The sequence below is a fragment of the Anastrepha obliqua genome, chromosome 1 (genome assembly GCF_027943255.1).
Source record: "Anastrepha obliqua isolate idAnaObli1 chromosome 1, idAnaObli1_1.0, whole genome shotgun sequence".
NCBI classification, from domain to species: Eukaryota; Metazoa; Arthropoda; class Insecta; order Diptera; family Tephritidae; genus Anastrepha; species Anastrepha obliqua.
This window is the reverse complement of record NC_072892.1, coordinates 28,366,865-28,394,645: the sequence shown is the minus strand read 5'-3', so window position 1 is coordinate 28,394,645 and position 27,781 is coordinate 28,366,865. Positions and strand designations below refer to the sequence as shown.

Here is a 27,781-nt window from a genome sequence, read left to right as displayed (position 1 = left end):
TTTTTGTTGACATTATAATGTTTAATTACATATTCAATAAAAATTAATGTGAATTCCAATGCTCAGCTCTAGCAAGAACCCATTAAAAATATTCATGAAATGCCATCTGTGTATAAATCTTGCTTTAAATTCCATTGAAATGATATGTATTCATGTATATGTATATTAAAAAACGAAAAACAAAAATAAACAGTTATGTAAATTATTAACCTTTACTCCACCGTCACAGACTTAGCTAAATTTCGTGGACAGTCGACATCGCAACCGCGAAGCACGGCGATGTGATATGAAAGTAATTGCATTGGAATGACCGTAAGAATTCCTTGAAGGCAGTCAACAGTGCGTGGGATCTCTAGTGAGCGAGACGAAAAGGACTTGGTCTCTTCGTCACCTTCCTCACAGACAATGATAGGGCAGCCCTTGCGTGATGTCACCTGTTGCAACGCATTTATACATTTCACATAAACTGGGTCACGCAGAACAATCATCAGAACAGGCATGCGGTCATCAATAAGCGCTAACGGGCCATGTTTAAGCTCTCCAGCCATAATGCCTTCACTATGCATGTACGTCAGCTCTTTCACTTTCTATGCAATAAAGAAAAAATGAGTTATTATTTTTTGCACACATTTTCAGCTATTCCAACAACTTTGGCTAATTTTTACAAAACCAATACTCACCAATGCGCCTTCCAAGCATGTGGCAAAGTTATAGCCACGCCCCATAATCAGCAATGACTTGTGATGGAACAAGTCCTTGGCCAGTTCCTGCACCTGTTTATCTAGCTTTAACACCTCTCTAATTTGGTCCGGTAACTTGGACAATGCCTGTATAATTTCCAAACGACGCTGCTGCAACGATAGACGATCTTCAGACATCACCAGCGCGAACATTACTAATGAGATGAATTGTGACGTGTAAGCTTTAGTGGAGGCGACACCGATTTCGGGACCGGCATTGATGTGAACACCACAGTGAGATTCGCGACATATACTACTGCCAACTGTGTTTGTTATGCCGACTATAAGAGCGCCTCGCTGCTTGCAGTATCTTAAGGCCATGAGTGAGTCAGCAGTCTCTCCGGACTGAGAGATGAAAAAGCAAACGTCGTCACGGAAAATGGGTGTGTTGCGATCTAGAAAATCGGATGCTAGCTCCACCATCACCGGCAACTCGGTGAGTTCTTCCAATAATTGGCGCGTGGCCACAGCGCTGTGATACGAAGTGCCACAGCCGATTAACATCAGTCGACGACAGCGCTTAATTTCAGGTATAAACTCCTTAATGCCACCCAATACCACAGTGTTGGAATCAAATCGCACACGACCGCGCATGGTGTTGACCACAGACTCAGGTTGCTCAAAAATCTCCTTCAACATGAAGTAGTCGTAGTTACCCTTCATAATCTGCTGAATTTCCATTTTTAATGTAGTTATCTCCCTCGCATGTGGATCATCTTGGCATTTCTTCAGACGATGGATGCTTAATGTACCATCTCGAACAGCGGCCACATCATCATCCTTAAACATATAAATTTCGATATATATTAATAGGCATATTCGTACTTATGTATAGGTGTCTGGGACTTACCTCCAAGTAAATGACGCGATTGGTGTGCTCAATGACAGCTGAGGCATCGGATGCAAAAAAGTATTCGACCTCCTTCTCCTCCAGCGGCATGAATTCAGAAGCGCTTTCAATACGTGGCAAAACTGGCAATTCACGAGTTTGTCCATGAGGACGATGTTCTTTTTGATTAGGTTGTACATTATCAGAAGAAAAGCAGAAGCACAAGCAATGGTTAAAGTTTAGCGTATGCGTTTGATCGTATTTACAAAATATGTAAATGTATTTAAGTATGTGGGCATGTATATAAATATGTATGTATGAAATAAAATATGCTTGTGCGTGTGAGTGATTCATGAGAGTGGAATTAATCATATGAAAGCAGACTTTACCACTAAAGTTATAACTGTGCATCAAAACTTGTTTAAATATTTATGTATGCAGCCGACGGCCAATGATACGAATTATGTAATTTCATGCTGTGCATTAAACTTAAAAATCCGCGTAATCGATTCGACGCTTTTATCCTTTTCGGTTTGACATGACGTCATAGAAGCGATTATGCATATAAACGAGAGTTTAAGGCTCAGTGGCACCGCAAAGGTGTCTTCGTCTTTGACAATGTCGTTATTCGATTCGGTCACATCAGATCATCAAATTCTGCATTTGGAAATATGTCCTCTTGTTAACGTATAGTTCTTCCGGCCACGATGACTTCCTCATTTCGTTTAAGCAGAGAAAGAAGAAAGTCTTTCTCCTCGTCGAATACATGTTTTGTTCTAGCACCTTCTTAAAAATTCTTGTTATGTATAATCTAAGGCAATTACTGCTTGGGCAGACGTCTTGAATTGAGTCTCAAAACGAATGCAATCAGCTAGTGGAAGTGTGCACTCTAAACAACAACATCAAAAATACCAGGAATAAGAAGCAGAGATCGAAATCAGGCCCAGAAAATACCACCCGCGCGAACATTCCCGCGAGGATGACGAAAACTCTACCAATCGTGGGGTATACCGAGAACCGGTGCTCATAAAGATCGTCGTGGCAACCTGACAGGGGCCATACATCATGAAGGAGCACTGGTTTTGATACTGGTTGGGCTAGTCACCGGCCAATCAGATCCAATTCCCAGCCGCGAGCTCGATCGCCAACTATCAGAGGAGTCACAAGCACTTAGAATGCTCTGAGTCCGAGAAATCTTCGGCACTACTTGGACATCCCGGTGGCTTGGTTGATTCTAACAAGGTTAGGCTGAGCGGTGTGAGGGTAAAACGATATCTAGACTATTTAAGGGAGTGCAAGACTCCTGAGGTAGTTCGCTCACTTGCAGGGCGATGGCACAATCAAAACATGCAGAGCAGCAACAGACAATATCTCCCATCGTAGTTGAGCGTAGAAGCAGGAAACGTTCCGCAGAAGACCCGCGCCTACCACAGAGTGGATAGCAGTGTAAATTATACCGCAGCTCTAAAAGCCAATAGGCGCACTCTCTACTTCCTACAGCATGCCTAAAGATTGGCAAGAAATGTCTCCCCCCGCGGCACCGCAGGACAAATTCCTTGTTGCTTGCATACTCTCAAAGCAATCGTTTGGAGGCTCTGTACAATAACTAGAACTGCACCAGAAAACCTCACTGTACCCCAGTTCTTTTTCAAGAATTTTACGCACCCGTATCTGATAGGCGTCGCACTTTCTACGAACGGACGCATTTCTGAATAATGAAATGTTACATAATCTAGCTGGAAATATATGTATATGTGTATAAGTATATATATCGATATTGATATTGATATAGATATGGTATATAGTATTATTATGAAGTAGTGATAATATATAAGTATGTTCAAGTAGATCAATAAAAATTATGAAGGCCAATATTTTCCTAGTAGATTGAAATGACGGATTGCGAGAATTATGATTTTGAAGGGAAATGTATAGAATTTATATGATAAGAATTATTTTTCTTCACTTAATATTCTTGAGTAGAATTTCTCCCGTGGCTACTTAATAAACCTTATTTCTGTTTTATCAAAATATGCTTAACAATTCAGTTGCGAATCTATAACAAAAATAAGAGCGCAACTATTCCCTACTGCAACTTACACCTGGAAAATATGAAGAATTTTTGGATGCTGAATTGCCACAAACCCTGATTTTGTTATCTTTTGAAGCAGGTGGCACCCTTGGTCAGATTATCTACATACATATGTACATATATACCTACATCTAATATTCAATAAAAACTTAAATTTGAGAAAGAAAAATTCTTCAAAACCATATCTTAGCTCATTGGCTTCCTGCTGATCTTATAGGCGAAAATATCAACTACCTCAATTTTTGCAGGAAATTCGCTGGCTTAGCTTTGCAAAAAGTTTTAGCTATGTTGGTTGCGTTGAAAAAGGCTAGCAAATAGTGGAGATTCTTTTTAGTTTTACAGCTTATTTACTCATAGGCTAACCTAATACCTCTGAATAGGAATTCCCCCAATGACTGACGCTGGAATTTTAACAGGTCACTTGGCGGGGTTTCGGACGGTGTTAACCAACTTATTACTTTGTTAACTCAACAGGTGTTACATACGAACTAACAGAATAGTGGACGTTCTTATGATTTTCGGTCTACCTTATCGGAACGACCCATATTTACGTACTTACATATATATCCAGCCAGGACTTTTATTTACGCAGCATTTCCCATAACTTAATTTTATGTAATTACAAAAACAACCACAACAAAAGCCGCCTTATGGAATCGAGACATATGCACACATAACAATATGTTCAATGCTTATAATGGATAAATGAACTTAAAGGTATTAGTTGCATCCAATTAATGGGTATGAAAATGGATTCGCTATACAAAAGTAAATTACATTGGTTTATGATATTCGTGATCTTTGCAGCTGCCCCAATCATTAATTTTATAATTTACATACACATATACATAAACATAGCAGGAGCCAAAACTGTTTTTAACAATATTGTAGCTTTGTTTGGTTTATTTTTGATATTTTTGATTGATTCAGACAGTTTTTTTGCAGTGGGCAATATGAATTAGTTACTTTCATTTATACACCTACATACATATTTACCTAAAAATACGTGTCAAACTTTAATTCCACTTTGCTTTCTTCAAAATTGAATTGTCGGATGTGTGCTAAGTAACCTTTCGTCATTAGGCTGTTGGTTAACTTGTCTCTCTCTTCCAACATAAAACCTCGTTCCCCTTACTTTTGTCCACATAGACAGTCCATACTTATTCGTACGCATCCATTTCGCTATTCCACAAAGGTGCTACAAAAATCACGTTACTTTCTCCTTGGAGGTAATAAGAATAAATTATGCAACTAATGCATGATACAGCCAGATGGTCATCAAATCAATGGGCGCAGTTATACTAATATCAAAGGTTGCTAAGGAATGCCTGCCAGCTCCAAATGATATTGGCACCGTCTTCAAGGTCAGTCTTATATGGGTACCGGGACATAAAGATATTGAAGGAAATTGCAAGACCGATGAGCCAGCCAGAAAGGCATTTCTTGAAAATAGAAACAACATTGGAATTCCTATTGGAACTTGCAAATTAAGGATTCGCCAGGAGGCGAATAGATCATGGAGAGAAGAAAATACTTGTGTAACAATCAGGTTGATTTGACCGCAAATATATAAGAGAAGATCAGAAGAGTTGCTTAACCTCTCAAAAGAGAACATCTCGGAGGTCGTCGCTTGTGTCACCGGTCATTGGCTGTTAGGTAGGCACTCTTCTAGGGAAGAAGTATTTTCTCATGAATACTGCAGAAGTTGTAGAGACGAGGAAGAGGAATAAACAATAGAACACTTCCTCTGTTATTGTAAAGCCTCACCTACGAGTAGAGCAATGTTGTTAGAAAAATACAATTTTTACTCTCTTACGGAACTATCCGGTGTTAGGTTAGACTATCCTATGCTTCATAAGAGAGTACATGAAAACTAGCAGTAAGGTTCCCGTGTTACACAGTGCTACCCCAACGGACATACATGGTCTAAGTGAGTTTGGCTACTCTAAGCCGACTGCCACAATAACTTAACCCTACTTAATGCAGCTACATATATAATATATTTAGCAGGGCTGAACATTTTGCACTAACACGAAATTACACTATCAATATCTTTATCACTAAGTCTTCAGTTTTTCAGTGTTTTAATTATCCGCTTATTGCATTAATTATTTAACATCCAACGCGGTCCAATGGGGTTGGTCACGCGAATACACAGCCTATCCCTCCCATCTGTAAACTTCATCTTCAAGTGTCACCCCCTGTTTAAAACGGAGGAGGCTCTGACGGCCGAGTAAAGGCGGCATAACTTTAGCGATATAACTTAACATATGTAACTATCGAGTAAGTAGTTACTTTTCATTGGCTTGCCAGTGTATGCTTGCACTGTTGCATAGTTTTCTAACTTGCCAAGATTTGATTAAATAATTAAATTAATAAACATAATTCATAAAGTTAAGCCAACATTATATTTTTTTCATTTTTTTTTTTCATATAATATATATTACATAATATATGAATCGGTACATGTTAAAGCTGCCTAAGTCCAAAGAGGAAATTTTTCCAGATTTTTGATGTAATACACAATAATCAATGACTTTATTAATGTCTATAAAAACAATAATTATATAAAAATTTTCCATCGAATAAAGCAAAAAGAAGAGAATATTATAAAAAGGTATAAAAACAAGAAACACAGGTGGCCAAATTTGCCATTCATGCCAAAAAAGCTAACCAAAAATGTTAAATAAATAAAAAAATCATCTAAGTTTCCTTTTTCTTGGTATTTACAATAATTTTAATGGCGCAAAATTAATACCCCTATCTTATAATTTTTGCAAATGACGTCGTACGTCATCATATTTGACACGTGTGGACAGCAGCAGTAAACAAACAGAGAAGCAACAGAGCGCGTAAGATCAAAATAAAGATTTCCTTCACTTAAAATAATATTTTTTGATTTTATTTAGTAAAAAAAGTTGCTCAAAAGCGTCAACTTGTACATATTTCATTCTCATATAAACGGAGCTGTGAAGGTCCAAATAAAGATTTTCATCAATCAAATTTTTCTTTTATTTATTGAAAAAAGTTGTTCAGAAACAAAATTGGATGATTAATTTTGTGCCACCTGATACAAATTTGTTTCTCATATAAACAGAGCATTGGAAGTTCAAATAAAGATCTTCATCAATCAAAATCTTTTTATTTTTGTTTTATTTAGTCAAAAAGTTGGATGATTAATTTTGCGCCACCTTATATAATAGTAAAAGAATATAAAGGTGAATATACGATATGTATGTACCTACAACTTATAGCCTGCATTTTTTATATTTTATCTAGAACATTTTTAAAGATCCAAGTAGTCGCATGGGCAACAAAGCTCTGCCAAGTCTACTACCTTTCAGCTAATCCTCTGCTTTTCAAATTGGCCTCAGCCCATTTCACTTTGCTTTCAAAATTAATCAAGCCATCATTAATGTGTTTCAAATGTGTTTAAGCCCAATGCTGCTTTAAACTGCTCTACTTAAAATATGGCTTACCTTTGCATTGTTTTTTCTTTGCTAAACGCTTCCATGATCTATTTTTACAGTTTTGCAACAGCTGCTCCAAATAAACAGCGCGAAAAAAATAATCAGAATTTTCTCAAATTGTCTTAAAATGGACTTAAGCTTCTTTGATATGTATGGACTCGTAATAGAAAAAGCAGTTTGTAAAAAATTATTGTATACAAAATAATAATTACTTAAATTAAAAATTTTTTTTTTCAAGATATATGTATGTACCTGGTTATGTATATCACCAAGTACGAGTATAAGTGTACACTATTAAGAGAAGAGGAACCTCCACCAGTAGTAAACCAAAATATGTGACAATAAAAGTAGGTATTTATGTGTGTGCAATGAGTAAGCTGTGTATTTATTGGTGTATAAAATTTCAGTTAAGAAAAGACGGTACCTTTTTCGCAAGTTTGCGGTGACTTATCGTCTGCGTGATGTAAGAAAGGTGGAAAACGTTAGACCGGTAGTTTTAATAGTAGATATGTGACATATATTTACGAACAATACACACAGAGTCCGGAAAGTTTTAGAGTCGGTGCAGCGAAAATAAAAGGGAAAGACAGTTAGGACACAAAATTACATAGACATCAAGAGGGATTTAAATGAATAATTACGTATCACCATAAATTAATTAGTAAACAATGGATATATTAAGTATTATTTAAATTTACACATATATAAGATAAACAGGGTGCTTAAATCATATAATTCATCAAACAAAATGTTACCAGACATAAAAACAATTAGGAAATGTTGATATGTATGGTATATAGTTTAGTCAATTTTGCACAAATAGAGGACACTGAAACAATTAAAAAAAAATTGGAGTAATGAGGAATTTTGTATTTAAAAATTTATGCTACAAATGTTGACTATATTTCAGAGGTTAAGCAAGTTTTCTTACTTTCTCGATCTTAATAGAAGCAAAAGCTGAAAATAGTGGTGCCGTAGCCATAACGCCATAGTCGTAACCATAACCATAGCCGCAAAATTGCAAAATTTGTCGATTAATCATGCCGTAACCATAAACAGCTGTTATTGCCATATTAATAAATTAATGACAACATTTGGATTTTGTCATTAAAACACGAATAATTTTCCACCAAGTCAATTAATTTTTCGACGTTGATTTCTAATATTCAACTTTTCATCGCAAATCTAAAGTATTTCACAGCTGCTTACGGTTATGGCGAAAAACCAAAATTCAATAGATATCTCTGGCTACGGTTATGGTTTTGGTGTTATGGTGCAGCACCTATAATTGTTAACAGTGATGCCCATATATTTGATCACAACAGCTGATTTCTATGGTTAGGGTTATGGCGAAGGTACGGCACCACTATTCGCAGCTTAAAGCAGTAAATCAAATTAGTTGCCAAACTGTCAACTTATCCGAAAGCGTAAAAGGATTCACATGTTTTTAGATTTACTCGTACCAAAAGCGAAGTTAAATTCCTAATAAGGTGTTTGTAGTGCTCGATTTGAGATTTCGGGTATCCCAAATTTCTTACTAAAATGATGCAGGGAAAATCCAAATATGATTTTTGTATGGAATATAATCGATAGTAGGAGAATTAAATGCTCTCCAAAGGTTAATCAACACTTGTGAACTAAACTGCTAGAGTATACAAAAAGACAAACATTGGAACGCGTAAAGATCAAAATAAGATCTTACATCACTTTAAATAATTTTAATTAATTAATTTTTTCTTTTGTTTTTATTTAATAAAAAAGTGATTCAAAAACTACATTGGATGATTAATTTTGCGCTACGTTGTACATAGATATTTGGCTCTCATATAAAGAAGTTTGACAATAACTTGAAATAATAAATTTTGTATCCTAGCATTAGACATAGCGTGCACACCTAGTCCTTTAAGAAAGGTTGGAAAATGATTGGCATTTCATCGGTAAATATTCAACAAATTAACTTATCTAAATGTCGCAAAACTTTCTTGAATCAATAAAGGCGTAGAGATGTTTGTCGTAGTTCACTGAATCTTATTACAAGCTTTAATTATGTTTTGTTTGTTTATTTTTCAATTGTATATTAAAAATATTTGAGCGGAAATTCATTATTATAAAATAATTTTTTTCTTAAATACAACGAATTTGTACAGATATTGGTGAAACAGAAATTGTTCTTCAATGTCATGGTAAAGACATAAGTAATCAGACAATGAGAAAGCAGTATTTTGAGTATTAATATCAGAAACAACTAATTTATAACTAAAACTGAATTACTTTTGTTCAAATTTAAAATCCTTTTTTGATTCTCCTATACTCATACATATATTTGTGCTGTTTGGCAACCACATAAATATACATACACACAGCTTTTCGATTTTATACGTTTCAACAACTCTTCCATTTACTTCATTCGGTTACGATTTGCAATCCGCAGCCAAAGTACTACATAGTTCGCTATTAAAAATTGTATAGCCACATATAAATTATATAGCTCTTCATTTTAAGAGATGTCAGCACAAAATTGAATTACAAAACGTATTATTTTCATTAAAATTTGTTTTTTATAAACACATAAAATAATGAGAAAAAGCACAATTTCTTAAAAAAAGGGCGCAAAATAACCATTTTTAAGGTTTCAATCGAGGAATCAGAGCCTTTGAAGTGGTCCAGATCATGCCGAACATAATTTAAAGGCAATTATTTAATTTGGTGTGACCACTTTTTAAGTGCCGATATATAAGTAGTAAGCTCAGGTAAACAAAAACCACAAATTACTAACAAAAGCCGCTCCATCGTCCTAAGATTCTATTTCTAACTGCATGCCGGCCGTTGTCGTAGTTCGTCCTCTTGCCAAATTTTCGCAACGACAAAGGTTTATATTTTGCACAAAACATGAAATGCACACATGAATTTATTATGAACATTTTAAAATAATTTCAATACAAGTACATTGATTCTTTTTTCCATTTTGCCTTCACAGATTAGTCACTTCTTTGCTTCCTAGTTGGACGTGGTGTTCTAATGTTCAAAATGTTGTTGTTGGCTTGGTGCCACCAACTTTAAAGAATTCGCCTTGCAGAATTTCTAATACAATACAATAATTCTTTTTGTACATATTTTTATTATTTAGAATGCACAAATTTCTATATAATGAAGAAAATTTATTTCATTTAGAAATTATTTCAGACTTTAAAACTCGGGTTTGGTAAATTCCATGGCGGAATAAAATCAGGTGAAGTAATTATATAGCGTTCTCTGTTCATTTTATGGCATTCGACTATCTTCTAGGCCCAATGCTGCCCGCCTTTTGAAGATAAAAATGTGTAATTTCGAGGCAGTTTCATATTCTTAGAGGGAAAATTTTCAAGAAGTCTCAAAATATGGTACGTTTTGCAATATTGCATTCTTCTTTTATTGAACGTTATAATTTTCATACAAGCAAATATGAAATCTTGTGAAATTTGTGAAAACTAAAGCTTGTGAAAGGTGGGACAAATTTAATCATCCATTTTGTTTTTGCATAACTTTTCTACTATATGAAAAAATAATCTTGACGAAAATCTTTATTTTGACATTTACGCTCTCCCTTTCTGTCTGTTTGTTTATTGCAGCTGGTTAAGTCACAACTGTCAAATATGATTAACGTATGACGCCATTTTCAAAAATTTTAAATCTGCCAATAGGGTGATTAATTTTGCACTGCCTTACAATTATTTAAGTACCGAAAACAAGTTGCTCGATTTGTCAGAAGACATATACTGTTGAAGGACTCCACCTTTTCCATGTTCCTGCGGACCAGTAAAGGTTGAATAGATGGAAGGATGCGGTGCGGCACTTACTCAAAATTCGTTCGTTTGCGAGCTTCACTTCCACACAAAGCGGCTATTGCAAAATTATCCAAGGCACGCCTCGGCAATTGTGCAAAAAGCCTTTTCTCATGGCTGAGCACGCGCTGGAGTCATAGAACACACCAATCCGTAATAAAAGGTAACAATCAACTCAAACTGTGTAAGGAAATACTTTAATTTAAAATTTGTGTGTAATTAAATTATTGCACAGCTTTTGCTATTAAATAAAAGAATTGGCTTTATTGATTTATTCGTTTACTAATGCAATTTTTTAGTAAGGATTTTTCTAAATGTACCTAGTTTAATTTTTTTTTTTAGTATTTTCCACCATTTTTAATTTATTTTTATTTCTCGTTAAAATGGACATTTTTAAATGCTATCCATTTCGGATACCGGAATAAATTCTTTTTGCAAAATGTACTTTTGAAAAAGTTTAAAGGTGAACTTTGATGAGTTTTGATAAAAGTGTAAAAATGCTTCCAATTTCTGCCCTTTTTCCCTTTTCAAAAAAGCAGCAACATTTCACAAAAGGCAATGATAAATATTCCGTGCTGCTATAACTACTTCACCTGGTTTAGTTTCAATTTAATTCCACTATGGCTAAATTTGTTATTTTATGAAATCATTCCATACATCCCATTCGATCCAATATTCCATTCAAATTATTGGACAAAATTATTGCTATAAGATGTCAAAAAATTCTTCGCAGAGTTGATTCAAAGGACAGACGGCTGACGCTCGCAACTCAAATAATTAGTCAGGTTTGCTGAATCCTAACCTGCAGTCTCAACCAATTAAAACCAAGTTTTAACAACGAAAACCGAGTTTTAAAATAAACAACATTCTAGCTCTGCTATACTACTAAACTATCACTTGAACTACGTTTTATTCTTAAAAAGACATTCAAGTTGCGAATCAGGTTTTTAACTAATGTTTGACATCTTTTCCAGTTTTGGTTGATGCAATCACGATCAGAGACAAAAATGTATACGAAATGCAACTAGCCTTTTCAAAGGGATAATGAGAACAGAACAGCTCAAACCTACTATTTTCTTTAAATAAAATTTTACATTTCATTCAAAAGGAAAAAACCTCTTTTATGTGAAGGGTTTTCCAATAACAAGTGTTATTTTGAATAGCCCGCTATTTCGGTAGATGTCACTTTTGAAGCTGTCATTTCTTGATATTTGACAAGTAGAAACTACGCCATTAATAAAAATGGAACGATACCCGCTTAAAAAATGCGTTGAAATTATTAAAATTCACTATAAAAATGGTAAACATTTGACAGAGACGGTTCGTAAAACTCGAACATTTTTGGGTCATCGTGCAGCACCTTGTCGGGGCGTAATACAGAAATCAGTGAAAAAATTCGAGCTGTTGGGATAAGTTAGTGATGTGAAGAATAAAATCCGAGCACGTCGCTCAAGAACAGCGGAAAATATTGCTGTTGTAGCCGAAAGTGTTGAAGAAAATCCAGGTTTGTCCATTCCTCGTCGTTCTTTGGAATTAAGCATTCCACAAACGTCATCACACCGTATTTTGCATAAAGATTTGGGTCTTAAAGCTTATAAAGTTCAGTTAACACAAGAACTCAAGCCGGCCGATCATCAACAACGTCGTGTCTTTGCTGATTGGGTCGTTGAAATGCATGAAAATGATCCGGAATTCCATCGGAAAATCATCTTGAGTGATGAGGCCCATTTCCACCTTGGTGGATTCGTCAACAAGCAAAATTGTCGGAACTGAGGCTCAGAAAATCCAAGAGTTATTGTTGAAAACCCTATCCTCTATCCTCAACGTGTGTTTGTTTGGTGTGGCGGAGTCATTGGACCTTACTTTTTCGAAAATAAAGCTGGAGCAACAGTTACGGCGAATGGATTGCGCTATAGAGCGATGATTAACGATTTTTTTTTTGCCGGAATTGGATAGTATTGATCCAGGCAACGTTTATTTTCAACAAGACGGCGCTAAGTGGCACACAAGCAACGAAACCATTGATCTTTTATCAAAATAACCCCTCTTATTGGAATACCCTTTACATGCATCTTTACATTAAATTCAGTATTCCTACATTAGCATATCATCATGTGTATGTTTGTATTTATGTCTGTTAATTTTTTTTAACGGCGGTTAATTTTTTCATTTCACTTGGATGACTGTTCTGTCCCATTGTAGATAGCTGAAATCTAGCTTAAGCATGTAAATAATTGACAAATATTTAAAATCTGCTCTTAAGTTAAAGTTTTGCTTTACTAATTTCAACGGTTTGTAAAAGTTTATTTGCGTTTGAACTTTTGCATTCAGCGTTTCTGACCTGCCTTTGTAAGATATTGGCATCATCTGTAAATTTTAACGACTTTACCCACCGTGTACGCCGTTATTTAACGATAAATTATTTGAATGGAAGTAAGTGAATCAACAGATTTTTGATCATATCGTCAGAGAAATAGTTCAGTGAAATTTGTAAATAAATATGACAAACTAAACATACTTTTGGTAATTCATTTAAAGACCAAAAAAGTCAATTGAGATAGAGAATAAATAAATTACCTTTTCCATATAAAATGGGGATGTGATCAGTGGATAAGCGCGTCTTTGTTTTTATGCCGACTAAGAGGGGAGAACCTCTCCGGGAAGCCACACATTCTCCAGGAAAGTGTTTTGATTTAATTGCGATGGCAAATGCACCTTCCTGCAATTACATATACAAATTTTATTCGAAACTAGCGGTTATGACATAAATCAATATAATGAATATCCTAGTACTCTTCCACGTGCACTTTGCATCTTAGCTTTTGGCTTAAACTTTGGCTTCAAAATGGACACAGGTCTCTTTAATTTCGTATTTTTTGTTATAGAAAAAGTTACTCGTAAAGGCGCTTCCAAAGGTGCCGTAAAACTGTACAACGTCAAGAAGCACTTCGCAAATTGGAGGAAAGCTCTGCCAAATACTCAACAAAGGATATGCGCGACAATTATACAAGTAGACATACTATAGTAAAGGCCCTAGGCATCTCATTGGGCAGAGTAAGCAATATTTTAACTGAAGTGTTGGGTTTCACAAAGCTGTGAGCACGATGGATGCCACATTCGCTAACAATAAAACAAAAAGACATTCGAATGCGACCTTCTCAGCAACATTTAGAGCGATTTCGAAAGGATAAAGTAAATTTTGAGCGTCTATTCATCACTGTGAATGAGACTTGGGTCCATCACCATGATTTTAAATCAAAACAAGAGGCTAAAGAGTGGTGTGAACTTGATTCGTTGGCTGCGAAACGAGTTCGTGCCCGGAAATCGGCATCAATTTTTTAAGATGCGACAGGAATTTTGTTTGTGGATTACTTGCAAACTGGTAAAACAATAAATTGTGAATATTATTGTAACCTTTTAGACCAACTGAAGAAAAAAAAATCTTAAAAAAAGGCTCACTTTGTAAAAGAAAAAAACTCTTAAGAAAAAATTCTTTTTCATCAGGACAATGCACCACAAAAGCATTCTTGCTATTGCTAAAATCTATATATTGTTGGATCATCCATCGTATTCAAAAGATTTGGTCCCTAGCGACACCCATCTACAGGGTGGCTGATGAAAGCCGCTACCAAAAAAAAATTGAATAACTTTTTTTCTTTTTAAGTTATCTGTTCCATTTTTGTTTTAATTTGCAGATTGATCTTTAAAATTTATTAAAATGGATAACTGGGGCACGCAAACAAGAATTTGGATAGTCCGCCGCTATCACGCACTGGAGTCCGTAGTTTTGGTACAGAGAGAGTACAGGCGGATGTTTGGCGGCGATCCCCCGAGCAGATGGACCATAATGAGACTGGTGAATAATTTTGCTGAGCAAGGAACAGTCGCAAGAAGGCCTTATCATCGAAACCCACCAGTTCGGACGGAGGAAACGATCGCTGCTATAGCTGCAGCTATACAAAGCAATCCAAGGGTTTCAACAAGAAGCTTATCTGCTCAACTTGGTGTCGGCCGACAGTCTTTGCAAACAATAATGCACTTATTTCCCTACAAAATTCAAATGGTTAACAAACTGAATGCAGCAGACTTGCCGATTCGCTCGGAATTTTGCCAGAAGATCCTGCAAATGGTGGAAGAAGACCAAAACATGTTAAACTGTCTTTTCATGTCTGATGAGGCCCATTTCGATTTAAACGGCAATGTAAACAAACAAAATTGTCGAATATGGAGTACTTCTAACCCACAGATACTCCACGAGACGGAATTGCATCCTCTTCGCGTGACAGTGTGGTGTGCGGTTTCTTCACGCTGTATTGTCGGGCCTTATTTTTTTGAAGAAAATGGTCACACCGTTACGGTTACTGGAGACCGTTATTTGAAAATGCTGAAAGAATTTTTCTATCCAGAACTACGCCGAAAGAGAATTCCTTTCAACTCTGTGTGGTTTCAACAAAATGGGGCAACGTCTCACATAACCCAGACTGTTATGACAGAGTTGCGACGAAAATTTCCCAATAAACTGATTTCAAGAAACTCCGAATTTCGTTGGCCCCCAGGTCGCCTGATCTTGCTGACTTTTTCTTGTGGGGTTTATGTAAACGAGAAGTTTATAAAACAAAGCCAACAAATTTGGATGAACTAAAACAATCCATTCGGGCAATAATTGCGGCTATTCCTGTCGCAACTCTCAAAGCAGCAATGAACAACTTTTTACTAAGATGCCGCACTTGTGTCAACGAGCATGGGGGGCATTTAAATTCAATTATTTTTAAAACTAGTTAAGCTACATTTAATAAAATTTAATGACCTTCAACTTAAAAAAAAAAATAAATGAATTCCATACACTAAAAAAAAAGTTATTTGAGTTTCTTAATGTAGCAAAATTCATCAGCCACCCTGTATTTCCAGACCTATAATACGTGGAATGTGTTTTTGATCAAATTATGAGTTCATAACAGCTGCAAACGCGTATTTTGCAGCCCTTCCAGATTCTCACTTCAAGGATGGAATTCGTAAATTGGAATATCATTAAAAGAAATATATTGATGTTCAGGAAGTCTATACTGCATAATAAAGTGCATTTGAAACCATAAAATTGTGTTTTTCTTATCGAACCGCAAAACTTATTCAACCACCTAGTATGTGTATGCAGAAAACGGGCGTTTATGTGGTCATTTTATTTTATAAAACCTTTAGTCATGCGAATCATAGTTGATTGTTTGACTAATGATGCAATTGATATTGAAAAAAAACATTGTGTTAAATTTCTTATCACACCTTTTGATATCTGTGTACGATGTGATTCTGCGAAGTTTGCTTCTCTACTTTAGTGCAAATGCATGCACTAGTATACTTATATGTATGTAAGAGTGTGTGCTACATGCAAACCTTTACGTATGTAAGTATGTGCAGGTGTGTAAAAATCTCAATATCATACCAGTTGTTGAATAACTTGTTCCACAAGTTCGCGGAAAGAGTAGCCTGGATGTTTTTTCCACAGGTGGTACACTAATTTCGCAATAACTTCTGTGTCCGTATCTGATTCGAAAACATAGCCTCGTTTCTCCAGAAAAGTTTTTACATCTTTGTAATTAGTAACTATGCCATTGTGAACAACAACGAAACTATTGCCTTCGTCGGAGCGTTGTGGGTGAGAATTGGTCTCGCAAGGAATACCGTGAGTGGCCCAACGCGTGTGCGCTATACCAACGTGTGTCATTACGGGGGCATCGTACTCCTTACCGCTAAAACCTGTGTAAAATAAAGTTAAAAATTTTATTAATCCTACATACATACGAATTTGTTTATAGTAACTGTAGTACCGGACAAAAGTATTCGCACATTAACAATTATGAATTTGGAGAGAAGACAAATGAAGCCGGAATATTATTCTTGATACACTCGATTTAGAGGAAAAAGACTTACATAGTATAGCCGGTATAGGCTAAACAAACGACTAAACTTTAAGTGAGTCGGGCATTACCCCTGTGCGCAAATAGCTAAAACAAATTCCAATAATAATCACGCTTACCTTCATTAATTGCATCCTCCAGCACTTTTACTTTTCCGCACCGTTTCACCATAACAATGTCTTTGTTTTCTGGCGAGTCAATAGCAACGCCTGTTGAATCATAACCGCGATATTCCAGCCGTTTCAAGCCATTTACAAGCAAGTCTAAGACTTCATGACGAGACTTGGGAGTTAGATAATTTAGGTAAGCAAATATTCCTGTTAAAGAAAGTGCAAAAATATAGAATATTTAAGTAAATTTGCACGCAAGTCAGGTTAAAATTAACTGGAATAAACTGCGATATTAAAATCATTCGTTTCGTTCATGAGCAGTTTATGTAATGATTTTTATTGATTGGAGTTTCGATTATATCTATGATTCAATAATAAAAGGTTTGCTCAGTAAGCAGCTTTCTCATTCCCTCTTGGCAAATCGGCTCCCTTAGCAAGACACTGGGGTGGTTAACCCTAGAAATTTTTAGCAAAAGTGGAAGATAAGTAAGGAAAAACATGTCGTTCGAAAACATCCTGACCTCTTTTTGGGACAATAAACGTGAAAGGTAGACGTTTTGAAAATTTCAGCCCGGTGCCTTTCAAATATAGGTTGGGGCAGTACTTACTAGGTTACTTTAAAAATACTCGTACATAAGTTACCAAAAACAGCTCAAATATATAATTAATCACAGCCTCTGGATGGCGATGATTTTTTCAGGAGTGTTTTTTCATGGCAGAAAAACACTTGGAGGTGTGCCATTGCCTACGAGGAGCGACCGCTTTTACAAACAACATTTTCTGTTATTTGGTGTTTCGTGCCCGGGGTAGTTTGCCAAGTATTTAGTAGGAGTGTAAGAGTAATTGCGACTTGGGGGTCTAAACTCCAAACTTACGTGGGCAAAGCATAGTAAAGCAAGGCGCGGGTATGTTCACAGCTGCTTTTTAGTCAACTAAATGTATGATGAGTGCGCTTCTTCTATGAAAGGTTTTCATTGGGGTCATAATGCTTAGGTAACATAATAACGTCATAATAACGAAACTTCCCAACTTCGTGATCAGATTTGAATTTAAAAATTAATTCACAAAATATCAGTCTGGGCTTAACTTAATAACCTTTTTTTTAATATCATTCCTGGTAATTTCCGTTTGTACCATTTATAATTTAAGTAAAAATCAAACATTTTTTGCTACCATTTTTACCAAAACGGTATTTAAATTTTTCACTTTCATCGCCCTTCTTAAATGCGACCTTTTGTAAGGGAGTGTCAGAATTCTAATGTCGCAAGTGAGCCAACCTTTAATAATTGAATCATGGATTATATCTACAAAATGTCTTTCGCTATTTATCAAAACCATTTCTAGTGCAAAAAACTTCTTTATTAATTAATTTATTTATTTTCAGGACTATGATTTCGGCGGAAACTTGATTCTTATTCCTATGTAGTTACATAATTTGTTCGAAATTTTTATATTTCTAGGAGATAGACCTTGCCAGATGTACACATTTGTTTCCGTGAGTAATCGGCTAATGAAGCTTTGTGCCGCCAATTTCAACGAAACATTTTTTACTTATTTTTCCTTATAATCCCCGCTCGAAATTTTGACCTTCAGTCTGTATTGAAACTAAGAGAAATGGAATGAGAGCCGAGACGTCTTTGCTTGCTAACGAATTCCGCTACTCGCTAAACGAAACCTTTTTATGTGAAAGCAGCATTTTAGCGACGATCAAGCGAGTTTCTTTATAACCGCTCAGCTCACAAGCGACATGCTTAGGGCTGTGCTTCAGAGAATAAGAAGTGATGTTTTTTTATTACATTTTGCATAGTTCCAAGCGGAATGCTTTGAAAATCAACATAACAGTTTGTGGTAGGATACTTGTTCTTTGATGCGTCCGGCGTTGGGGTCAAACCATTTTGCATGCTTTCAGCCGCGATGCTTTAAAATGCAATAAATTTATAAAAGAGTTTGTCTAAAAATAATGCTACAAAATCATATCCAACGTTGGATTCAAGGCAGTTTTTTGTTTGACCACGAAAATCGTGTGATGTTACACCTTTGGGTTTTTATTTGTGGGGGTGTATAAAATTCTAAATGCATTGTGAATAAATCAGCTTCAATTAAGGCATTGGAAGCCAACATTACTAAAGTTATTCACGAGACACCCACCGAAGTCTTCTAGCGAGTTATTCGAAATTCGTGTTTAGGGATGGCCGAATTACGACGCAGTTGCGGCCAACATTTGAAAGAGATTGTCTTTAAAAAATAAATGTGATGAGTGATTCTACGCAAAATTGATAAAGATTGTCCAATCAATTTGAATTTTCGCTGTTTTATTTCAATTCAGAATCCGATACCTCAAAATATATCACCCGTCAAATATAAGCTAATTTGTGAGTTCAAGTGCTCGCTAGCTCTCCTACTCTCAGGATATCCGTGTTTGGTTATGGTTTTTTACGTATGGGCTTTTAAGTCTCACAAATGGGAAGTTACTTAAAAACCCACTTAATAAACAAAGAAAATATTATACTTTATGTGTCTAAAATGCTTATCGCACTTTTAGTTTTTTCTTTATAAATTTATTATTTATAATATCAATTAAAATTCATATTTGACTTACCACACATTTTGCTCTTGGTTCAGGGTTTGATTGCTAATTTAACGTTTCTGTAAAAGAAGAAAATAGTTGGATTACAATTCATATTTCATTTTGCTTGTTTTACACATATTTACATTTATATTTATGTATACATATATATATATTCTTATACACAGGGTCATCGGAAGATAACTTGGGCCTCTATATAGCTATATATAATATATATTTTATTGAATGAGAATCATGTGAACAAATAAAAGTTCAGTTTTTAGGTTTTCTTTAATGTAATGTACAGAGGCAGAAACAATCAGCATCAATCGGAATATATGAATGTATGTATGTCTGTGTTTGTGATAAAAGCCTATATTGACGGAGCTGTTTTTGGCGAAAATAAGAAAAATAGAAATAGAAGAAAAAGAAGTTGCAAAACTGTTTGGTATTCTAATAGTGCTCACACTCACCCGTTAGCCCGTGTCAGCTGACATGATGAAACAAAGATCTACGATACTACGGAACGGAACGGTGGTGAGAATTCATTTACATGGGGCTCTCATTAGTTTCATCATATTAGCTGATATAGGCGTATGTTTACGTTGGTGAGTGTGAGCACCATAAGTTATTTTTTCACGCCTTTTAACATGCCGTAGCATTTTTTTTATTGGTTTTTTATGCCTTGATAATATACATATAGATAAGATTATATTACATTTGTGAGGGGTTAGACAAGTCCAAGCGATCAGTCAGGAAGACCATTGCACTGCACCCGGATAGAGTACAGTGGAAGGAATAGAGCGACAGGATAGATACAGAATGGATGGTAAGACGAAAAAATTTGTTTAAGGTCACTCTTCCGCGAATCTTTTGGATTCATTGAAGAATCTTAATAGATCCGCTTAGAACATCGCACCCCAACAGCATAAGTTTGATTCCAGAAAACACCGAACAGCTACAAAGAAAATGCTCTGCAGGGTCCTCATTCTCATGACATGATAGGCATATTGGGTCATCAATGATTCCGATTGTAGCCATATGCTGACCACAGGAGTTGTATGCTATGATTAAGCCCACCAGTACTCTCAGGTCCTTCCTACTAAGTTTTTTTCCTGTTTGGTTCCTTCACAAAGCACTTGGCTATTTTGCAGAAGCCCAACTCGGGCCAACGTAGACCTCATGAGCTCGTCAATTCCTAGTTGAATCGTTGCAGAATTGACACCAATAAAGGGTTCAGAGCCTAGTGGCACACTTGCAGAGCATCCAGGCACCCAAATAAGACTAACTTTATTGTGTTTTGCAACACTGTTCAGTTTTGTTTTACATTCACCGACTAATTTCGAAGAGTAGCGTGGGTTAGCAAGGGCTCTTTGTGCACCTTGACTAACACTACAAATTCCGATACTACCACCCCGCCACTTTTTCTCAATCAGCTAATATGCTGCACTTAAGATGGCATAGACTTCCGTAAGAAATACCGTGACCATCTGTCCTGTGGCATAGGAGTACTTAGTGTCTTCGCCTAAGTACCATCCAGATACGCTACCATCACTGATTTTGGATCCGTCGGTGTAGAAAGTGTGCTGAAATGCCGTAAAAGGATCTCTGGACTTAACCATTTACCTAATTTGCGGCGTGCGTCTTGATGTTGTTCCAGGAGATCTACAGTATTACGCCTCCCCCGAACGGCAAAAATTATTTTATAAGAGAAACTTCTCCATGGCAAAAATACAGTCGGCGGTTCGCCACTGTCTAACGAGGAGCGACCGCTATTAGAAAAAAACATTTTGGCGTTTCATGCCCACAGCGGGTTTCGAAATCATGCAATAACGAATGGTAGTCACGCATCAACACACTTGGCTATGGCCGATGCATAATAATACGAGTAATCACAAATAATTTGACTTTGTTTTTTAAAATTTGATTTTGTACAGAGGACGGCAATATTATCGCTCTCCCCAAACACAAACCCTACACGTGTCACCGGTCACTCAACTTTAATGGAAAGCTGTTTAAACATTACAACTAAGAAAACGTGCGACAGAAATTTTCGTGCAGAAAAAATTTGATTTGTGCCTGGGGAACACTTTGTTAAGCTTTTTTTATATTTTTGCAGCTTTTGACAGCAAATTGGCGAAAAGTCGAATTTAAAGAGAGCAGAAGAACGAGAAAGTGAATAAGCGGAAACTATCCGAAATTTTAAAGTATACCACCAAATTGGAAGCAAAAAGAAACAAATCAGCTGTTATACTGAAATTACCTTGTATGAATCATAGAAGTTAATGCAAAGTGCGCATCTATGGTATGAATGCGCCTAGTCTTGAAATTTTTAAAATTGTTCTCAAAATTATTTTATTAAAACTTTAATTCTTAAACATAAACAATCTAACAATACCACAAGTACTTATACGTCCATATTTTATTTAAAATTAAACCAAAATAAAAACTATAAATTCTAGCGGCGTTATACTCGGTAATACAAATTTATGGGAGTATTGACAGTAGATAACACATGGCTGAAAAGTTCTGGGCCTAACACAAAAATGGCACTAGTTTTAATGCATTTACTTCTTTCTCAGTTAGTTCTAACCTTAAAAGACAGCTGTTAAAATTTCATGATATTCTATTCATTAGTTTGCGAATTATTGTGCTGCTACTTTTATTATTTTCAAAACTGTGGATCAAACAGAATTTCGTGTTTTAATTGTACACTGCTTCTTGATGGGGAAAAATACCGTTCGAGCGAAGCAATGGCTTGGAAAGTGTTATGACTCCGCTCCATCAGAAACAACAATAAATCGATGGTTCGATGGTTTGCTGACTTGAAAAGTGGTCGTAGAGACACCGACGACGCACAACTCAGTGGACGTCCAAATGAGGCGGTAACACCAGAAAACATCAAAAAATTAAATCGTTACAAAATCGTTTTGTATGATCGAAAAGAGAAGTTGCGTGAGTTAGCTGACATCGTATTAATATCAAAAGAACGGCTTTATATGAACATAAGAATGGCTTTATATTCATGAGGATTTGACTATGAAAAAGCTCTATTCAAAGTGGGTGCCGCCTTTGCTCACTGCTGACCAAAACCAACAACGTGTAGATGATTCTGAGCAGTGTTAAGTTTAAATGTAATAAACCGGAATTTTTGCATCGATATGTAATAATAGATGAAACATGGATCCATCACTTGACTCCGGAATCAAAACGATCGTCATCTGAGTGGACATCAACTAGTGAAACTCGTCCAAAGCACCCGGTATTTTAGGTTGTGCGTGGTGTAATATTCATCGACTATCTTGAGAAGGGAAACACCATCAACAGTGAATAATATAATATAAGTATAGCGCTTTTGGAGCGTGTGAAGGCCGAAATTGCAAACAAACGTTCCCATATGATAAAGAAAAAACTTCGTTTCATCAAGACAACGCACCGTGTCACAAACTAATCAGAACAACGGCAAAACTACACAAATTGAACTTCGAATTGCTCCCATATCCACCGTCTTCACCAGATTTGGCTCCCAGCGACTACTGGCTGTACACAGACCAAACAAAAAATACTCGCCGGTAAGAAATTTCGCTCAAGTGAAGAGGTTATCGCTGAAACTGAGGCCTTTGCCTATTTTGAGATAAAAGATAGATCATTCCACAAAAGTGGTATTGAAATGTTAAAGCGGCGCTGGATTGATTGCGTTGCCTTGATGAAAATTATATTGATAAATAAAGCTAATTTTGAACAAAAAAACGTGTTTTCTTTGTTAGGCCTGAAACTTTGCAGCCCATGTATTAACATAGTTTCAAACTATTTTAATTCATCAAATATATTTTTAGCAATAATAAAACACTAAAAAAGTTGTCTCTGATTTTATAACATTTTGAAATAACCTCACTTATGTGCAAGTGGTTAAAAAGGCAGAATTGCAGTGCAAGTGATTCATTTTCAAAAACCGATAACAGATTAAAAAGTAAGTACTTTTTGACAAAAAAAAATATTTTCATGGAGTCGATATGCGCATCTTTCTCGACGGATAATAATTTGCCCGCTTTTTAATTGTTTTCTATACTTGACAACCATACGTATAAATGGTTCCATACATAAATGGTTCAGTAAATAAATTAAAACATAAATTTTTTCACTAATTTCCGTTTAAAATATCTTATTAATCTTAAATAAAGCAATTTCCACATTTCCACCGTGCAACAATTTTTTTTTTCAACGCTTTAATAATTCATGCAATAAATGTTTAAGTTGACAATAAAATAAACTCGTAAAATTTTTTATTTTTCGCTTATTCATACAAAGTTGAAAAATATAGAGTTAAATTAGGGTTTTACTACCCAAAATTTATACCAAAATAACACACACAACTTCAACTTACTCGATAATAAAAATCATATTGAACAGCACTTCCACAATAAACAACACCTCGAATGGAACCTTTCCAATGATTGGTATGAAAATCTTAACTAAACAAAGGCCCATACAACAGACTTCCCACAAAAAACTAAAAAACCACTCATACACAAGTTACTCATCTGCATGCCACCTGTAGAGAACAAATCGCACTTGTTACGTTAAAGCGTAACAACTCAAAATCTGAACATTTTCAGTAGAGACGAAAAACTGTTTCCGTAAATATTAATAATATAGGTATTACAAGGGCAAAAATATGTAACTGCACGAAAATATCATTAAAAACAATATAACGGTTGTTTCATTCTTATTTGTTTAGTAGTTGCGCTAAAATAAATTTTTGAGTGGTTACTCTTTTCCTTTTCTTTTTGAGTTGTTACGCTTTAACGTAACAAGTGCGAAATATTTACTAACACAAACCCAATTTGCTTAAAAGAACCAATCTTTATCATGGGATCTAAAATAAAATTTATCTAAATTTAAGAACAGAAATATGTATGAAATTATCCAGCTCAAGGCCTAGCTGCTATAGCTCCTTACAAGATTTAAGTTGTACGCTAATTTTTTACAAATAAGTAAATAAATAGGGTTAAACACTCAATTAAGGTAAAAAGCAGGAAAGCCAGCTGAAAACCCCTTTTTTCCTATCAGCACCCGCACCCGCATTAGCACACTTCTTTCTCGCATTACCAAATAACTTTATTCACAAGTGCACTCTTGCGCACATTCCTTTTCTACTCTAACCGGCGCACCTCAATGCATACATATTTCTGACAAAGCTCAAAGCTAAGATCATTTTTCCTGACAATTGCGCTCCCTGCGCGAAATACAACCTTAGCGCAGTGTCAAATGTATCTGTACGAAGCAAGCGCATTAAACAGCTGCTTCTCAAAGGTGTGAGTGCAAATTTCTGCTGGCAACAACTAGCAGCTCTCTCGCTTTTTGGCGCTCTCTCGCATTTTGGCGCTCTGCTGCAAATTATTTGTGTTAGCAACGCTTACTGACGGCATACAGTAAACATTTTGCATCATTATTCGTTAATTTTAAAATAATAATTTTTGTTCAGCTATTCTCCATTTTTATGCAAACATATAAAGACAAAAATAGCTAAATAAACATTTGAAATTCAAACTTACTTACTTTTTATGAATTAAAATTGTTTTTCAAATTGCGCACACGCAATGGGGACACTTTGCGTGCTCGTACTTCTGAGCATTTTTTGCTCTTTGTTACATAATTTTGTATTTAATCTCCTAATACCGGATCCAATGAATTTACGTCAGCAAACATGTTCTAGCTATTGCATGATACTTTTTATAACTTCAAATTCGATTAACTGCCTGTCGCCAATCACATCTCTAAACAAGTACGTGTGTGTGCTTGAATCAGCGAACTCGATTGAAAAATGTACTCTTGTCTATGAACTTCATACCAATAACGGTAGTTTCTATATTTTAAATTAGTTTAATGTTGATGTTCTTTGTCAATTTCAACGATATATGAAAGATATGAACTGATAAGAAGCAATGTTTGTATGCACATGTTATATATGTATGTATATGTAACTACTTCGAATATATACATACATGCATACGCACATATATGCATTTGCGAAGATGCCTTACTTTGAAGTCTTTTAATAAGTGCTTGGGTGCTAGGTGGCTAAATAATTAAAATCGGCTAGCTTGCTTGAGAATCGTATATCTGCAAATCTTTATGAATCCACTAAGTTCGATTTTTATGAGTGACAGTAAATGCCCTACAATATATAGTAATAATTAGAGAAACCTTTGATCTTTAAATATCACTGAATATTTTATAGTATTTTGCATTGCCAATTTCTTATGCTTGACGCGTATATCTCAATATTCAATCACTTAAATATCTAATTTTTTCTCTGGTAACGAATGGGCTAAGTGATCACATACTTACGTATATACTTTATGGGCAAAACAGGTACATACGAGTATTATTGCTAAATATTTCTTATGTCTTACACTCAGACGTATGCACATACATAACATACATACATATACTAATAACTGCATTTTTACTTAGCTGCATTAATTCTGCGTTTAACTGAGCGAAACATTTGGCTTTATCGCTTGCTGGATGTTCTCTTGCTTTGCAAAGTTATGTTCGTGTACATATACGTGCGTACATATATTTATATACCATATATATGTACATGGTACATACATACATGCATACATACAGTATGTAATATAAGTAAAAGTATGGCCAACACTAATGCATATGATGGAATACAGTTATGGAACAGCCAATGCTGCTTCGCACTATTGCAATCTTATTGCATTGATCTCCTTTTGTACAACTGGTTCCACAACTTCACAATTTAAAATTCACTCTTGTCTTCAGTAATTTTCATACAAAGGTACGAGTATATTGTTTAGTTTATATACTTGACTTGAATATTGTATTAAGAAGGAAAATAATAAAGACAATAACCAAGCGTAGCAACATAATAAAAAAACAAGTTACAAACAGCTATTTACACACCTTCGAATTATTTAATAAGATTCGTCGTGGCTGAGCGTAAAAATCGTAGACCACACTTCGCCGGTTGGTGTGTCACAAATTAGTATTTTATTTAAAATAAACTTAAACTTGCCAACTCCGCAATTGGATGTAGACTGAGCTGAGACCGAAAAGTATCGCGGACGTTATTCTTCGTTTTTATACTTTTACCGCAGACGGCAATGGCGCTGCGCAGCAAGACTTTTTAGTGAGCGGACGTGGTACCAGCGATGGTGTCGTTTAGCCACATACTCACCTACTGGTATTAAGCCGATTTCTACCGCTACAAGTACCAGTCTAGAGCGTTAATTGTTATTGGCCAAATATTTGTTGTTATTGTCACCTTGTTTTTTTTTTAATGGAATTGGTGCGCGCGATCATAATAACGTAGAAATTTGTCTTGCAATTGGCGTTCAACGAAATTCATTGCAGTTTTAGATTGTTTTCGTTTCTATATATAAGTACATACATTCGTACTTCTGGTACCACCTTACTTCTTAAAACAATTATATATAATATGCATAATTATGCAAATTTAAATTCTATTATAAAAGTTGCTTTATGATAATAAAGTCGGATTTGCCAAGAGTATCTTTATACACTCGAATTCACAAACGCTTCTATACCTTTCATACAACGAAATATTGTTTGAAAAGCCGTAATTGATTGAACTTTTTCTTTTTAGCCGAGTTGGTCCATTCACCTCTTACAATAAAAGGTAATACATACATACATAAGCAAATATTACAGTTTTACGTTTTAGACCTATCGAACAGTAATTTCGAATTTAGAAGCTTCAGACTTGTGCCTTTTTATTACAACATTTGTATGCCACCACCTGCCCTTCGGAGGGGCCACCATTTGTGGAACAATATAAAGGCGGAGGAGAAGCTCGATCAAACTCCCAACTAAGTTTGTAAATGCCAATTATATACAAGTATTGGATTGGAGAATAAGTTCATAGCGTTTTTATATTTTGTTTTATTTTACAACGATTTGTTTGCTGTTTGCCAAAGGGTAAGTACTCCTTCGATAGAACTCTTTCTGCTCTACAAAACTATGTTAGTTGTATTTTTGAGTTATTTAATTTTTTATTAGTTTTTCTGCTTAGAAATGGTATACCCTCGAGGTTAAAATCAACAATTTCGACACCTACTCTTCTTTACTTTTCAGCGAGGTCAAAAAGCTACCGCAGCAGCCCGATACATTTGAGATGCCATATTCTCCGGACCCTGCACCGACCGATTACCATCTTTTCCGCTCCCTGTCAAATAACAAAGAGCT

At 35.5% G+C, this 27,781-nt stretch overlaps 1 protein-coding gene across 3 annotated transcripts; it reads right to left on the bottom strand.

The window, feature by feature from the left end:
- Nucleotides 1-26,698, bottom strand: LOC129252961 (glutamine--fructose-6-phosphate aminotransferase [isomerizing] 2). Of its 3 annotated transcripts, none has more exons than XM_054891159.1 (9): nt 26,480-26,698; nt 19,574-19,620; nt 16,984-17,181; nt 16,390-16,703; nt 13,530-13,671; nt 7,556-7,585; nt 1,591-1,748; nt 681-1,520; nt 1-587 (listed from the first exon to the last, which is right to left on the bottom strand). In XM_054891159.1, the coding sequence occupies exons 2-9, from the start codon at nt 19,578-19,580 to the stop codon at nt 213-215; spliced, it is 2,064 nt and encodes a 687-aa protein (XP_054747134.1). In that variant the 5' UTR covers nt 19,581-19,620; nt 26,480-26,698; the 3' UTR covers nt 1-212. The 3 variants fall into 3 exon arrangements, with proteins under 3 accessions (XP_054747134.1, XP_054747135.1, XP_054747136.1); XM_054891160.1 differs by lacking the exon at nt 26,480-26,698 and adding an exon at nt 23,925-23,943; XM_054891161.1 differs by lacking the exon at nt 7,556-7,585 and having other exon boundaries at nt 26,480-26,697.
- Nucleotides 26,699-27,781: the final 1,083 nt, after the last annotated feature.

What these genes read in the sequence shown, in the direction of transcription:
- LOC129252961 (XM_054891159.1), bottom strand. An exon ending in GGAGGATGCAATTAATGAAG is followed by an intron (nt 16,704 to 16,983) that starts GTAAGCGTGATT and finishes TATTTTACACAG; the next exon opens with GTTTTAGCGGTAAGGAGTAC. An exon ending in ATCGCGTCATTTACTTGGAG is followed by an intron (nt 1,521 to 1,590) that starts GTAAGTCCCAGA and finishes TATATGTTTAAG; the next exon opens with GATGATGATGTGGCCGCTGT.